Here is a 16,404-nt window from a genome sequence, read left to right on the forward strand (position 1 = left end):
AAAACAGATCTCAGAGGAGTCAAGGTTACCTAGCTGTAGGTACAACTAATGCCTCAAAGTCAGATTTCTTGTTCTTCATCATGTGCTCTCTGTGCATTAAAGAAGGTATAGCTTTGGAACATTATATTGTGTGTATGTGCACATAAGAGTAAGCTTCAATTTGGTTTTATTTGAGAATATCTAACTTTAATCATTAAGCTAGCTGCTGTTACATCTTTTATTCAGGAACCACAATTTTCTCATTAGAACTGCTTACATGGAGGTTATCAAAGTGGCACTTGACTTGTCAAACTGTGTTTCTCCGCCTAATTTTGCCCAGATGTGCAACAATTGACAACCATCTGCATTTGACTCTCTGGATTCGTTTTGGGTTTTCTCAGTACAAGTTAATAAATGATCTCAAAATATTAGGAATATCACTGCTTCCAAGCAGCTTAGTGCAGGCTGGAGCTACACATAACTTCAGCTTTTCTTCTTTTCATATTATCAATGGAAGGAGGGTAAATGATTACACTATTAAATAAGATACAGACAGTGTAAGCCACAGTGATGATTTCTATTTCTCCTCTAATGTCTGTCAGATATTCTGCAAAGTAATATGAAAAGAATAGTTAACAGCATAAGGAAATGGATTGCAAAGCTATCCTGAACAAAACCCTCACCCATCAACACTACAGTTAGGAAACAGAGGTAGGGCACATTAGTTTTTATAAACAGGGCTAACGTCAGTTTTCCATTTTCTTCTGACCCAGTGCTGTCCAAGTTGCCTGCCACTCAGTTAGTGGCTGACTGTGCAGTTCTTGTGCACAGCATTCTCCAGTCCAAGACTGATAGAGACTGAGTGACTGTCACCTGGAGTACTTCTAGGTTAAGGGAACTTGATCTATGATGAAATGCTGTTCATAGTCATAATCCAGATTTAAGATCTCTAGCCCACAGATTTCAATTAAATTCTTCTAACCTTTTGCATAACAGAACATTGAGAGATTTTGGTTTCTAGGTCAGATCTAGATTTAGGGTTTATCTGTGGGCATAGAGTTATAAAAAGGCAGGTTTTAGGCTGAGTCAAATACCTTTGTTTCTACACTGTAAAAATGGCCTAAGAATAAAATGGACAGAAGTTTCTGTCATAATAAATGCACATAAGTTCTACCCTATCCTACCCATCTCAACACCATTACTTGTTAAAATGTGAAAAATAAATAAGTTAAGAAAAAGTATGGCAATGTGGCAAAAATACATGGAAATGCTACTAAAGACAGAAAAAGGCTGACAGGAGGCTCGTTAGAGTGTCTTGTTTATCTCTATCTATCTATCTATCTATCTATCTATCTATCTATCTATCTTCCATATTACTTGGCTAATTAAAAAAGACTTATTTCTGATTTAGTCTTGCACCTAATTAACTATGATGATTTTATACATAAGAATCCAGTATTTGCTTCTTTTCCATTTAAAATGGACTTGTAGAGCTAAAATGTGAAGCCTTCATTCAGCCATGCACAAACATCAGCTTGAATTTCTCAACAAGACTCAGCAAGAGGTAGTCAGCAATATCACCTGATCCCGCCTCAGCTGTTGTAGGTGTTGCTTGATAGTTAATGCTTTCAGGATGGAAGACGGTTGACATTTGAACATTACTGCATTTGGCCACTAGTAAGAGACATTACCATACTTTCCAACATCAAAAGTAATGTGATAGAACTTTATGGTTCAGCAATACCACATAAGGACAATTTGATCCAAACCAGGTGGCAGTTGTAAGCTTGGTCAAAGGATGGAAAGATATCTTTTACTTCCAAGTCTAGAAATTAATATATTCTTGTATTTTATGTTCACCGAGAGTACTTTAACAATTTCGATTCATATTTTATTTGTGTGTGTGCCTGCCTGTGCAGGCAAGTGCCATAGTGTTCATGATGAGGTCAGAAGTCAACTTGCATCCTTCTACTGTGTGAATCCTGGGATTGAACTCAGGTCCTTGGTATGGGGCTTTACCTGCTAAATGAATTGTCCAGCCTCGAGAGAGCTTTCAAGCTTAAGAGCTATGAGATAGAGCGGTGACTACCATCGAAGTTTTAAAAGCAGAAACAAGAAAACGAAAAAGGATTTGAACCACTGAAGATAGATGTGACTGTCTGCACTGCAAATGCCTGAAAGGATTAATCAGAAGCCAGTACTATTCAGTGACTTCTAAAGTAACTGCAAGAGATTAAACAGAGAAACCTTGAGTGCCACTGCTAACAAATGTTGTATGTGACAGGCAGGTGGTGGCTGAGGTTGCCTGTTATGACTGGTGAAAGGATTAGGTAGCATTAAAAAAAAAATTCTAAGGCCTTTCATTCTAGTGTTCTTCTATAGACTAAAGAACTACTGACATTCTGATTGTCAGGAATGAACTCCCAAATGTTTTTAGTATGGTACATGCAGGGACTGATTATTGGAAAGAGGGAAGCAGGCAGCACCCTCCTGGGGCTGCTGAGGAGCAACCTTCTTCAACCTTCTCCATCCATCATCCCCTCTGGAATGCACTCCAGACTGTGAGAGGAAGATTAAAAAGCAGTTCACGGATTCAATAGCCTGCACATTTCCAAGGTGCTTAGTTTCTGTTAATCGCCACAATATGGACTCCTAAGTTTATCCTGTCCCTGTAAGCATATCCAGAATTATTTCCAGAGACCCCCTTCCCTTACTTTTTAAATACATAACTAGTGTACAGGCCTCTTTGGAAAATTCCCAGTTCGCTTATAACTATCAACAATCATAGGTGAGCTGGGCATTGCTCACCACATAAAAACATCAGTAAATGGTCAAGTCTTCTATGATTGTAGCAGTGACAACCTTTACTTGTGAGTGATTCATTTATGTAGGAAAGTAAAGGTGCCAATACACTGAGCCTGGGTTGTAGGTAAATGTTTTCATAGATGGCTAACAGTCCAATCAATACAACATTCTCATGCAAATACATAAAGGGAGAAAACACCAATTTGAATAATGTATGCATTTTCTTACCTTCTATTGCTGATAAGAGAACCCGAGAGTGATCATATGCAATGACATTTGCATATCTGTTCTTTGGTTTGTTTACTTCCAAGTTTGAGTGTTCCCATGTGAACTGCTGGCCAGGGTCAATTGACTATAAGAAAACCAAACAAACCAGTACACACAACGTCAATACTGAAAAATATAGTGTCAAGACATTTATCACAGGAATAAGCATGATTTAAAAAGAAATTCCAAAGCCACACTTCATAAAGATGATTTTAGTTGTGAAGCCAAACACTAACATAACCTGCATAGTGCACACTGACCAATTACATAAGAGTCATTAACAATCACTAACGTTGACACAGATGAAAAGCATCAATACAGATGTTTTGTTATTATTGGAACAGCAGGGCACTATCTTACTTTCCATTTCTTTCTCTGCTGCTGGAGTTTACAAGTTATTTTAGGTCAATATTCCTTCCGGTGCTGTGAACATCATTTGCCTCGAGTACTCCTTCCTTGTCTTTCCTGACTCGACCTGTGCACACAATTTCAGTTGAGTCGCCTTTGCTCGGCTTACTGTGTGCATGCTCTGCTTAGCATTCTCTACCTATGTTCTCCCATCTTAAAGAACACTTCTGATTTACCTGTTTCCTTATAACATACCACAGCCAATGTCAGGGCAATTTGTACAATCCAAACAATGACGGTGAGGAAGAGAAGCCAGTGAACGTCATCGTAGTGACAAAAATAACTTGTAACGTTAAAGAAGGAAAGACTGAACTGTTTTTCTCTTTACTATTATATTGTTTCCATGTATCATTATGTTTACCATGTTTGTCTCCTTTTATCCCTTAGGATTTTTTCCTGGTATTTTCTAATTTTTAACATATTTGTGTAATGTCTTAGTTCAAGCAAAGGAATCTACTGTATATACTGTGTGAAAATAAAGTAAATTTTGTAGGTAGCTCAACTATGATTTCAAAATTACATTCAGGCTTAATTGCTTAACTAAAAAGTTTTAAAAAAATACTGATAATGGAAGAACAAGTGGCATGGCAACAGGAAACTATATTCTATGAGAGGAAAACCTGGAGCTAATTGGAGAATTCTAATGGATATCAGGGCATTATGCTTTAGAACCATTATAACTTAATTTTCTTAACTGTTAGGAAACAGCTCACTTGTTCCCTCTCTCTTTCCCTCTGTCTCTCTCTTTTTCCTTCCCTCCCCTCCTCCTTCCCTCCCTCCCTCCCTTCCTCCCTCTCTCCCTCCCCTCTCTCTCTTTCTCTTCCTTCTCAGTTTGGCAGATGACAAAATAAAAGGAAGGGCTGATTTAGTAAACCTGTCTGCTGAAGGCCTTCACTGACAGGCAGTGTGCTAACAGCTGCTCAGTCACCTAGTTAAACCTGTGTGAGCAACTGAGACATTTATGTTCAAACCTAGGCCAGGAAATCAAAAGCTCACTGCTAACTACCAGTTGGTAGGTACTATGGCACAAGACTGCCAAAGTGTCCAGAATGTCACTGCACAATGAAGGAGCCCAAGCCAGGACACATCTAAACACAGCCATCCTTCCCTCCCAACTTATCATCCTGTGTCACTTTGGGACAATTACATAAGAAATCAAGTTTTAAAAACGAGGTTGGCTTCACATGGATGATAGCACAGATGGGACGCAGCTTACATTTATACTTGTTTTACACGGATCAAACAAACATTGATTAAATAATGCTGACTTGCCTTTGTGCAGCGTAGCACTCATCCATCTGTATCTATCTGTCTGACTGAACATTTAACAACACACGGCACAGGTCATTATTTTTGGAGCTTGTCAGAATGCTGAGAGCAGTAAACTCAAAAAAGAATGAGTACCTAGAGGCGGCAAGGTATACTAACATCTTTTATACTTAAAGGAAGAAAAAGATAGAAAGAGAGAGAGAGAAAAAGAAAGAAAGCTAAAAAGTCCTTTGAAAATCACTTTCCCTTTATCCATGTTAAAAAGGCAGAAATCATAAATGACTGAAGCTCTAATTCTCAAACCTATTTATTTATTTATTTATTTTCCCTTTCTTGGTGTTGGTGATGCTTTGAGAGCTTTGCTTCTATATTCTTAGACCTCTCTTGTTGCAGTCTCTTTTTCTCTCTCTCTATTTTTTTAATTAGATATTTTCTTTATTTACATGTGATATCTCCTTTCCTAGTTTCCCCTCCGGAACAAGGAAACAAACAAACAAACAAACAAACAAAGACTCTGTTCCCTCCCCCCACCCCCTGAAAGTCATGGCCAGAGTGGACAAAGCAGAGCCTAGATGCTGGATGATAGGGATGGTGATTTCCATTTCTATCTCCTCTGTCTGGATGGTCCACTGTGACCATGCAGCTTCCTATTAGAAATGACAATGAGGTCACTGGAATAATTTGATATTACATCTGTGAGAGGGCTCAGTGATTCTTTTTCCTTAACGCAGACTGCTTGTGTGTTCGAACTCTCCCTTCCTGGTCTTCCCCTGTCACCCTTCTTTGTAATGCTGATTCCTTTTTCCCTCTCACTCCCATCAGCAACTTCTTCAGCTAGAGTCCTGGCAAGGTCTCTACAGAGTTTTAAAAGGTGGAAATACAGTGAGTAGCTTCATTCAAACTAAAAGTTGATTGATGGGTTTTCATATTTCATAAACTCTACAATATCCATATGCCAAATTTCCACAGAATTTATAACTAAGAACGCCTTACCGTAATTATAATTAATTTCTCCAGCCAATCAACAGACCTTTCAACCCCACAACCCAGATGGTAACAACTTGACCAAGATGACATAGGGTTTTACATCCCTGCTAGATTGCTATTCCTCACAATAACTTAAAAAACATCATGTTAATTTTAACACTTTCAACTCAGTTGCTTCCAGGATGGGTAGGACAAACGAGATGCAAGGAAATCTTTGTGGGTAATTCAAAAACAGGCAAAGTCTCATTTAGACACTTGCTAATATCAAATAGTTGGTCTTAAAATTCTAAATTTTTTTTATCAACTAGAACTTTGTCTTAAAATATGTAAGTGAAAAGACATGCTGCTATAACAGATGAAGTTCTAATTATGCATTGCATTTTCATTAAAAAGCCACAATGAAAATGTAAGTGTGTCTATAAAACAGGAGTAATATTTTCTGTGTTAACTCATTTCATTTTCTAAAACTCCTAGGCATGAGTATCATGTTTATTGAGGTTTTCTCGCTCTGATGACTAAGGTGTGTACAAGTTAGATGATTCCATTATAATCAAATAGCTACTAGGTCGAAAAGTCAACTTTGCCATGCTTCCTCCCTTGCTCAGCCGAAGTTTACTTGATGGTTTCATAGCCACACCTCGCCTGGCTCTTAAATACAATGCAAGAAAAGCTGGAATCAGAATTCGGTAAGAACTGCTGATCTCTGTTTGTGATTCTAAGGACAAGACAAAATTCTCTGAAACATGTACAACGTAGTATAGTCCTTGAGGGGCACTCCTCGGGCATGACCCTTTTTCTTAGTGCTAAGGTCATCACTTTAAAGCAACATTCTTTAATGGTTTCCTAAAACCCAACCCTTGGGCCAAGAGAAAAATATAATTCCCATTTTCAAAACATCACACAATCCATAATCATAAGTACTTAGTGTTCCACTTCATCCTCCACATTATCCAAGGAGGGGAACAAAACCTCAAAACCTCAAAATATTCCTTTAGAAACTCATCAAAGGACTACCACAAAAACAGACTCATCCTGGTTTTTTGTATGTTTGCAAAACAAATAACAAAAACTTAATTATAGAGAAGGACTAGACCAAGTATATTACTAGCCAAACTATGGGCTAGACCATCTTTTTTTTTTTCTCCAAACTATCCTGAACCTTCAATGACCTTAACATCAGGAGAAATCTTAGCTTTCCACATAGTTGGTCTGGTTCTTCCATAGTAGTATGGGTCACCCTCAGGTGCTCAAGTCCCTTTTAAGGTTAGAAGAGCAGCCTGGAGCTGACTGTTAATTTCTGCCGATAGTGGTTTCTTTTTCTATTTATTTGTGTTCATATTTTCCCCATCCACTGTTTGGAAATAGTGAACTGATGTATATATCCACATGAATGAAAAACATGCTTATCTGGTTGGGAAGGTCTATATTTTCCACAGTTAGCATGCACTTGCAATTGCCATGAGAACATCCCTCTGAGAAAAGAACGTGAATTTAGCTGAATCTAACAATCCTTCACGAGCCAGATGGGAGATGAGCTGGAAAGTGACAGCAATGTCTAAGAGACAAAGGGGCGGCAGCCATTTTGCAGCTCTGGTTAGCTACAGCAGGACAAGCGGCTGTGTCCTTTCTGTTCCCTTTTATCATTTCTTTCACCCACATGTCAGGTCTGTGCCCTCATTTTGTCTCAGCTCCCCTTATCCAATTAGTTATCAGCTCTGGTTGAGTCTTTCCTTGTAACAGTATCTTTGAATCTAGGCTACCATTACAGTGTGAACAATCAAAACAGGATTTTACAAGATTACCTATGTTAATCCAAGATCACAGAAGTGCTCTCTCTTGAACAGCAGAAGAGATGTATAAAATTCACAAATAAATTTAGAAATGTATCACACTTGTCAAACATAGTGAAAACGTGTTTCACTCAGGCAGACATTTCTTCCAACAGAAATTTGCCTTCAGGTAACAGGACTGAATCAAGAATTTATATTGTGCAATGGTTAGATTTGAGATTTAGACCACAGTTTGTAACAAATACAAAACTTCATATATATATGTATATATATATACATACATATATATATATATATATATATATATATAATTAATTTCATAAAAAATCATGTTAATGTTAACAGACTTTCAACTCAGTTGCTTCTAGGATGGGTGGGACAGACGAGATGCAAGGAAATCTTTTTGGGTAATTCAAAGACAGGCAAAGTCTCATTTAGACACTTGCTAATATCAAATAGTTGGCCATATATATGTATACATATATATAATGATTTATCCTTATAAATTGTACTGGCTGATTTTGTGTGTCAACTTGACACAGGCTGGAGTTATCACAGAGAAGGGAGCTTCAGTTGCAGAAGTGCCTCCATGAGATCCAGCTGTGGGGCATTTTCTCAATTAGTGGTCAAGGGGGTAGGGCCCCTTGTGGGTGGTGCCGTCGCTGGGTTGATAGGCTTGGGTTCTATAAGAAAGCAAGCTGATCAAGCCAGGGGAAGTAAGCCAGTAAGGAACATCCCCCCATGGCCTCTGCATCAGCTCCTGCTTCCTGACCTGCTTGAGTTCCAGTCCTGACTTCTTTTAGTGATGAACGGCAATGTGGAAGTAAGCTGAATAAACCCTTTCTTCCTCAACTTGCTTCTTGATGTTTGTGCAGGAATAGAAACCCTGACTAAGACATATATTTTTAGCATTCTGATATGTAGGGGAAGTAGAAAGGATAGCTAAAGATTATGGGAGGTAACTGAGGTGACTCTCTGGTCAACACTTTCCCCTATACTCTGTCACCGCAGTATAGATACATCGCCAGTTTCCTTGAATCCCCTCCTAGAAGTACTTTTAAATGATCTTAACAGGCCACCTCACTGGTAAAATGAAGATAAATAGCAAAAGCCCTGGACAGTTTACTTAATGACTGTGAAAGAGATTATTTTTGAGATATCTCCTCAAATAAGAGTTTGAGAAGAAATACACTATTGAAATCTAGAAACTAAATATTCCAGAGATTGTGACCAACATGTTCATGAATGTGGACAAAAGCAGAAGAAAAACACTCTTATCCCAAAAGGCTGTGCTTTAGAGGGATGTGATCAGGGATTTATTTTAATCTGGTTACTTAGATTGTTAGCTACTTATCTCCTCCATGAGATAAATGAGCAGTAACAATGGCGTCCACAGCTGGGTGTGATGCCCAACTGTAATCCTAGAGCTTGTGAAGCCAGCCTGGCTGAACTAACAAGTTACAGGGCGTGGAGAAATGTACAGTATGTTCATAAGGGCTAAAGGAGAGGAAATTCACAAACACAGTTCACACACCAGCATCTTTCATGCCACATGGCAATGAGAAAAAACTTAAATGATTTTCATACAGCTTTCAGACACAAAAATTCTGTTAGAAATTACTTAATCTTTTCTGAGTAAAAAGAGAGAGTAGACTGAATAAGAGGTGACCCTAAAGATACATAAAAAGAAGCTACCTGATCAGCAAACAAATTAAAGGCTAAAATATTTGGTATTTAATATGGGTCATGCATTCTCAGAAACCCTGTAGATTGACAGTTATGTTCTGATTAGAGAAAAATAATTATCTATTAAATATAACCCATGTGCATCATTAAACTAATTCATATAGCTATCTTCCCTTTCTTGAAGGTACCCAGGTTTGGGTACAAAATAAATAGGCTATGCACTGTTTGCTAATATTGATGATTCTGTATCAACCCTCAAGGAGGATGGGCAAAGCATGCGTTTTAAGTCTTAACTGAAAAGTAGCACATCTTTTCTCTCCCACATGCATCCACTGAGTGGGGTCAGAGCAGCCTTTGTTTACCCAGTCTTAGCAAGCTAGCAATATTTATTTTCACTTCAAGGCAATTGTTTCTCCTTTCACTTGGAATTATAAAAGGTAGGGAGTTGCTTTGTTATTGCTGCAAGGCAATCCATTTCTGCCCCTCTATTTATTATGTAACAACATGTCCAACCCTATCATTTGGAACTCATCTACTTTTTGGCAGAGATAACAAAACAGAGCACAAGTCCCTACATGTGTTGCTTACTTTTCTCTTTCTACTTGATAATGGAGACCTGCCCATTCATAAAACAAAACAACAACAACAACAAAACAACCCAGAACATTAGTAGGGAAGAGCAATGATGAGTGGCTGTCTTGATTTCATGATTACTGTGACTCATATTATTAAAGCAAGGAACATACAACACTTTAAGGGAAAGTAGCAGATACAAACCATAATGAGGTTTGTAAAATACATTAGTGGATTCTAATCAACAGTATTAGTTCTTCATAAAATGTAGAACGTTCTAATGAGACTTTAAACATCAGTTTATTTTACTTTGCATCCTGCAGTCAAAATGTACGTTAGCCTTTCAGTATTGTTCCTGCTTGCCATTTATTAGGAAGTTTTTTTTTTTCTTTTTTCATTCTGCTTTGATTTGTGTTAAATCATTTATCCTTTCTCATAAAAACAGATAAACTTCAAAACTGAAAAATAAGACTTTTGTTAATGTTTAATCAATACCTTCTTTTCTGGATCAGAAAATAAAAATTCAATGCTCTCTTCTTGTCCATGGCAGAATACAGAGAATTACAAGCTACCACTAAGACGATTCCTTACCTCACTCTTTCTTATCCCCAAATGTGTTTCCTGTACCTATTGGGTGCAGAGGGGACCAGCAGATGCCTTTGGAAAGAGCTCACACACTGACTCCAGGCTGCTAACCTTTGCAGGCAAAGTAAGAAGGCACAGCACTAAGGGCTTCAAATTAAAGAACCCCGCAGGGTGGTCACTGTTCCTCATTTCCATGATGTGGGGCTATTTGAGAAAATGTTCACACTCTAAACTCTCAGGTGCTCACTCTTTCTTCTTACATGTGATAAGCAAACTAAAAGGGGTTACACAACCTAACAATCTAGAATTTTAGCCCAGTTTCTTTCTAAACTGAGAAGTTGTTTACAAAGAAAGGGTTTTATTGAAATTGCATTGGTTATGTTTCATTTTAACACTTGAAAAACTGAAATGGAATCAATAGAGGAAATTGTGACTGGGTTTGTGTTTTATCCATTGTTGTAATTCAATGTTTCCCACACAGTAAATTTGAAAACATATATCTTACAATAAATAAGTACAGAGTAACAGGTCATCATGTTGGGAGCTACAGAGAGAACAGAGAGTTTTTGATCAGACAGAATGAGTGCACCCAACTAGAGTTATCATAAAGGCTGAGTTTAACTTAGATTATGTACCATTTCCATCTATATCCCTGATATAATTATTGATCGTACCAACTCTCATTCTCAAATACTTCAATTCAGGTACTAAATTACATGGTCACTCTAGGTTAGAGTCAGGATAGGCTTTCTTATACCCGAATCTGATCAATGTCATAGCATTACAGTAAAACCTGTGTTTGTGTGTCTCTATGTATAATGATACAGATGCCCTGCTTAGTTAGTCAACTTACAAAGCCAATATTACAGATAAGTGGGCAGCAGAAAAGTAAATTGTGTTTTAATTCCTCCAGAACCTGTATTTCTACTTGCCTAACACTGAAGTATAACAATGGGATATTATAGCCATGAGAAGTAAAGGTGGCTGACTTGACTCAGTGATTCACCTTTACTCAATGTTCCTATGAAACCTCATCATAGAAAGGAATGTAAAAGAGGAATACTCCTACTTTGCTGGTGGGATTTCAAGATGGTACAGCCACTCTGCTAACCAGTTTGGTGGTTCTTCAGAAAATTGGACATTTTCTGAGGACCCAGCTATACCACTCGGGCATATAACTAGAATATGCTCCAACATGTAATAAGGACACATGCTTCACTATGTTCTTAAGAACCTTACTTATAATAGCCAGAAGCTGGAAACAACCCAAATGTCCCTCAACAGAGGAATGGATACAGAAAATGTGGTACATTTATACAATGGAGTACTACTCAGTTATTAAAAATGATAAATTCATGAAGTTCTTAGGTAAATAGATGGAACTAGAAAATATCATCCTGAGTGAGGTAGCCCAATCACAAAAGAACACACATGGTATGCACTCACTGATAAGTAGATATTAGCCCAGAAGTGTGGGATACACAATATACAATTCACAGACCACATGAAGCTCAAGAAGAAGGAAGACCATAGTGTGGAAACTTCGGTCCTTAGAAGGGGGAACAAAATACCCAAAGGAGGAGATACAGAGACAAAGTGTGGAGCAGAAACTGAAGGAAAGGCCAACCAGTGACTGTCTCACCTAGGGATCCATCCCATATATAATCACCAAACCCAGATACTATTGTGTTTGCCAACAAGTGCTTGCTGACAGGAGCCTGATACAGCAGTCTCCTGAGAGGCTCTGCCAGTGCCTGACAAATGAAGAAGTGGATGCTCACAGCTATCCATTGGACTGAGTACAAGGTTCCCAAAGGAGGAGCTAGAGAAAGGACCCAAGGAACTGAAGGGTTTTGCAGTCACATAGGAGGAACAGCAGTATGAACCAACCAGTACCCCCAGAGCTCCCAGGGACTAAACCACCAACCAAAGAGTACACATGGAAGGACTCAAGGCTCCAGCAGCATATGTAGTAGAGGTTGCCCTTGTGGTACATCAATGAGAGGAGAGGCCCTTGGTCCTGTGAAGGCTTGGGGGAATGCCAGGACAGGAAAGCAAGAGTGGGTAGGTTAGTGAGCAGGGAGAGGGGTGATGGGATTGGGGGGGGTTCAGGGCAGAAATGAGGAAAGGGGATAAAATTTGAAATGTAAATAAAGAAAATATATAATAATAAAAATTTTAAAAAAGAAAAAAAAAGGAAAAGAATGTAAAGAGAACATACTATGTACTTCTTAACATCTTGATTTCTAAAGTCAGAATTTCAGCCTACTTCCATTACTACTCTCTCTCCTTAATTTTTACACTTATTTATTTTGTGTATGTGTGTGTGTGTGTGTGTGTGTGTGTGTGTGTGTGTGTGTGTGTGTGTTACACACATCCTCCTCTACTGTGTGGGTCCAGGAGAATTAACTCAGGTTGTCAGACTTGGAAGCCAGAACCTTATCTACTGTGTCATCCAGTTAGCTGTGTATTCTATTCTTTTGAGGAAGGGCAGGGGGTAAAAGAAACTGATGGTGAATAAAGCTGATCTATCTGTGAAACAAAAACTAGGGATAATCTCCTGATCTTATACCTTGACAATTCATTTAGCCTTCATTTGATCTTTTGTGTCTAATGCAATATTTTCTAGTATTTATAATCTTAATGGAAAGAATAAGTATAATTATGTCTTAATATCTTTTTCTTTGTGTAACAAAAATGGTATCACATGCTTGTTCTATTGATTCACTGTTCAAACAATTCAACTACATGTTTTCAGATATGATGTACTTGTGAGACCATATACTGACATACCTCTTAAAAACTGCATGCATCATCATGTCTAAACAAATACTAAGGAGTTGATAAGAAAGATGACTATGTGCATGTGGGTAGCTATTGGGATCATGCAACTATGAAAGGTGACATACCCAGAATCCAATTCTCATGTTTAAAAAATGAAGAATCAAGTTATAGAGGAATATGATCTCATCAATACTGCTTCCTAGCCTGAAGGTCTGGCTTATTCCCCTATCGGATTAATACTTTTTCTACGTTGTATCTTCTTCAAACACTGAGCCAGGCACACACATACGTTTACAAAGGCTGTACTTTAGATACACCAGCATATACTCTATTCTTCCCACAATTTTGAAGGTGAAAAACAAGTCTTTTCTCTGGACAACTGTAGAGTCACCATAGAATAATATCTATTTTTGAAAGGAAATCCTGAATAACTTTAATATAATAGGAGGCTGGTAATCCAGTATGACAAAAATAAATAAAAAAAAAAAAACCCTGCTACTTATCTAAAATTGATGCAGACAGATACTATAGATTCAAATGATAGCAAAACAGTATTTTTGTTAAAAATGTATGGACACATACACACTTCCCCTGATTACTGCTTATAGATAACAATAATACATCACTGGGGTCAGGACATTCAGACTATTTTATGCATTTTTCCTTTGTTACACCTGTGTTCTTCAGTTTCTAGTTGGAAGCATCCCACCACTTTCTAAAACGAGAAGAAAACTGAGTTTTAGGATGCTTTCCAAAACCACAAATTTGATTTCCTTGGTTGCATTCGAGACAGAAGAAACAGACGGTAGAGCTCAGTACTTGGGATGGTGTTCTGCGCAACCCTTTGCAAGCTTGTCACCTGGACTTTATGGCCTCTGGAGGAAACATACTGTATGGATTTACCATCAAGGAGTAAATGGTAGAAAAGCTAGCACAGGACCAGCTCAACTCTTCCAAACTCACAAAAGAAGTTTAAATTCTTAGTTTTAGGATGAGGACTGGTGAGTCTATCTTCTTGCATCATTATACCTGAATCTTCCTTAATTTGTAAAACAATGAAACAGATATTGCTTCCTATTGCTGATAATGAAATACAGACTTGGACCATGATGCCATGAGTCACTCTGCGAGTTTTTGGCTTAGAAGTCTAGCTCTTAACCATGGCCTTCCAACAGATATATAAATTATAAATTTGCTATCAGGAATCTTATTTTCATATTTCAAAACTGTGGATAGTAAGGAAAGTAGATTAACTCCATATGTCTCTTCCAGTTTTGGTCTAATGATATACCCATACCACATCATTTCATCCCCCCAAAATTCTATGGTAATGTAAAACAAAAGTACAGCTTTCCACATGGTGAGATTTTCAGTAAAGTGTTGTTGTTGTTGTTGTTGTTGTTGTTTTTGGTTAAATCAAATGAAAAATAGCATGAGATTTTAAGCTCAATCTTTACTCTGTGTAATTAGGAACAAAAAGACACATGGTCTTATTCTCTCATTTCTACCCACGAAACAAAGCATCCCTCCTGTTCTTTGCCTCTCATACACACCAGAAATTCTGAGCAAAGGACAGAAGCTGGTAGAACAGACATAATATAGCATAGGACGGAATGGTATTGGCAGAAACCACCGAGAATGCTGAGACCAATAACTCACGAGTAATAGTCTGCACTAACAGCTTTAATGACCAGTTTAATGGTTTAATGGATAGCACTTTAATAGGATTTTGGGTACAAGCCTTCTGAAAGCTTGCGTTCAATAAATCTGTCATTAACAAAGAACTGGGTTGCTTCATATAACCACTTTAATGAATCTGAATACAGAAAAATTACAGTGGTTGTCATCCTGCATCATGGTCCATATAGAGGTGTTCTGTACAGTACTGTGGGAGGGATCTCTACATGTTCAATGCGTATGTTTCCAGTGAAACAGTTTTCCACCAAGGGAATGCAGTGTCCATTAATCAAACAAAGAAATGTATAAGATTCCAACATCTGTTACATTTACACGTGCAAAGACGATATAGAAACAGCACCTGACATTTAAACATGGATAAAAAAATGTGACCATTGAGCAGGATGTCTCTGAGATGGTTTGCCAAGTTCTTCAGGGGGATGCATTTTCAATCATCTCTGTTTGATTGGATCACACCACTTGTACTCAGTTAAAATCCTTTAAAGTCAGGGATCGCCATGCTGTGCCCCTCATGGGGCATCCTACTCACTACTAAGTGTGAGAGTTCTAATCAGGTGTGATGAATAAGCCTAGATGTCAACCCTGGCTTGTTTTTCACTGTCACTGCTGGAGGTTCTCAGTGCTGACTTCACAATGCAACACTCCTTGCCTAGACAGAATTTTCTAATCATTTCTGATTTTGTAAAGTTGTCATTTCCTGAAGGGTTTGCACAAACCCTATATTCTCAATCCACTCCTTGGTTAGAAGATTCTCAAGCATTTACCTATGTATCTAACATCCAACATTACAGTACATCCTGGTGACAATTGTCTAAATTTAGAGTAGTTTTTCTTTCCTTAAAGTTATTTAAATTTATTATAACTTATTCTCTTTCTTTTCTCTCTATCTCTATCTGTCTCTCTGTCTCTCTGTGTCTCTCTCTCCATTTCCCTTTGTCTCTCTCTCTCTTTCTCTCTCTCTCTCTCTCTCTCTCTCTCTCTCTCTGTGTGTGTGTGTGTGTGTGTGTGTATGTATGTGTGTTTGAGAGACTATACTCTTTGTTGATTTCAAATGATGGGCATTCTCTAAGCCTGGCTCCTGAATACTGGCATGTGTCACTACAAAATGTATCTTATCACTTTATTCCTTCACTTCCATGGTAAAGTCCTACCTAGAAATACAGCCTACCATATATCTCTGCCATCTATGAAACGGCTACCCCACGGAAGCTAAACATAAAATACCTATAAACGTATATGATTTTCATTTGTTAAAAATCGTAAAATATAGTTAAATATTGTGAGCCTGACAGTGAAGGACTAGAAGAGGCTTCAGAGTATCTTACCAACTGTTCTGTCAGTTATTAATTTTCAACATCAATTATGAATATCACTGAAAGTCATTCACTGGCTAACCTTGTCTTTGAAATTTGTACAAACTGAACAAGGCCAAGAAAAGCTAAATGATTAAAAACATTTCTTTTCTGATCCAGTAGTAGACATATCTGAACAGTCACAAACTTCCTAGAAAATTTATGTATGTCTGTTTAATCATTTTTAAAGTCATTGAAAAATGAATTCCTTTTACAAAATA

General features: G+C 37.8%; 1 protein-coding gene across 47 annotated transcripts in view; it reads right to left on the bottom strand.

Annotated features, from left to right (window-relative positions):
* Ptprd (protein tyrosine phosphatase receptor type D) overlaps positions 1 to 16,404 on the bottom strand; it is a 2,240,535-nt gene that overhangs the window by 68,856 nt on the left and 2,155,275 nt on the right. For all 47 annotated transcript variants that reach the window (XM_031377711.1, XM_031377696.1, XM_031377694.1 and 44 more), the window contains one exon: positions 3,013 to 3,136. In XM_031377711.1, coding sequence (XP_031233571.1) covers positions 3,013 to 3,136 — 124 coding nt within the window. The remainder of the gene's footprint in view (positions 1 to 3,012; positions 3,137 to 16,404) is intronic.

The sequence above is a fragment of the Mastomys coucha genome, unplaced genomic scaffold, assembly GCF_008632895.1.
Source record: "Mastomys coucha isolate ucsf_1 unplaced genomic scaffold, UCSF_Mcou_1 pScaffold18, whole genome shotgun sequence".
NCBI classification, from domain to species: Eukaryota; Metazoa; Chordata; class Mammalia; order Rodentia; family Muridae; genus Mastomys; species Mastomys coucha.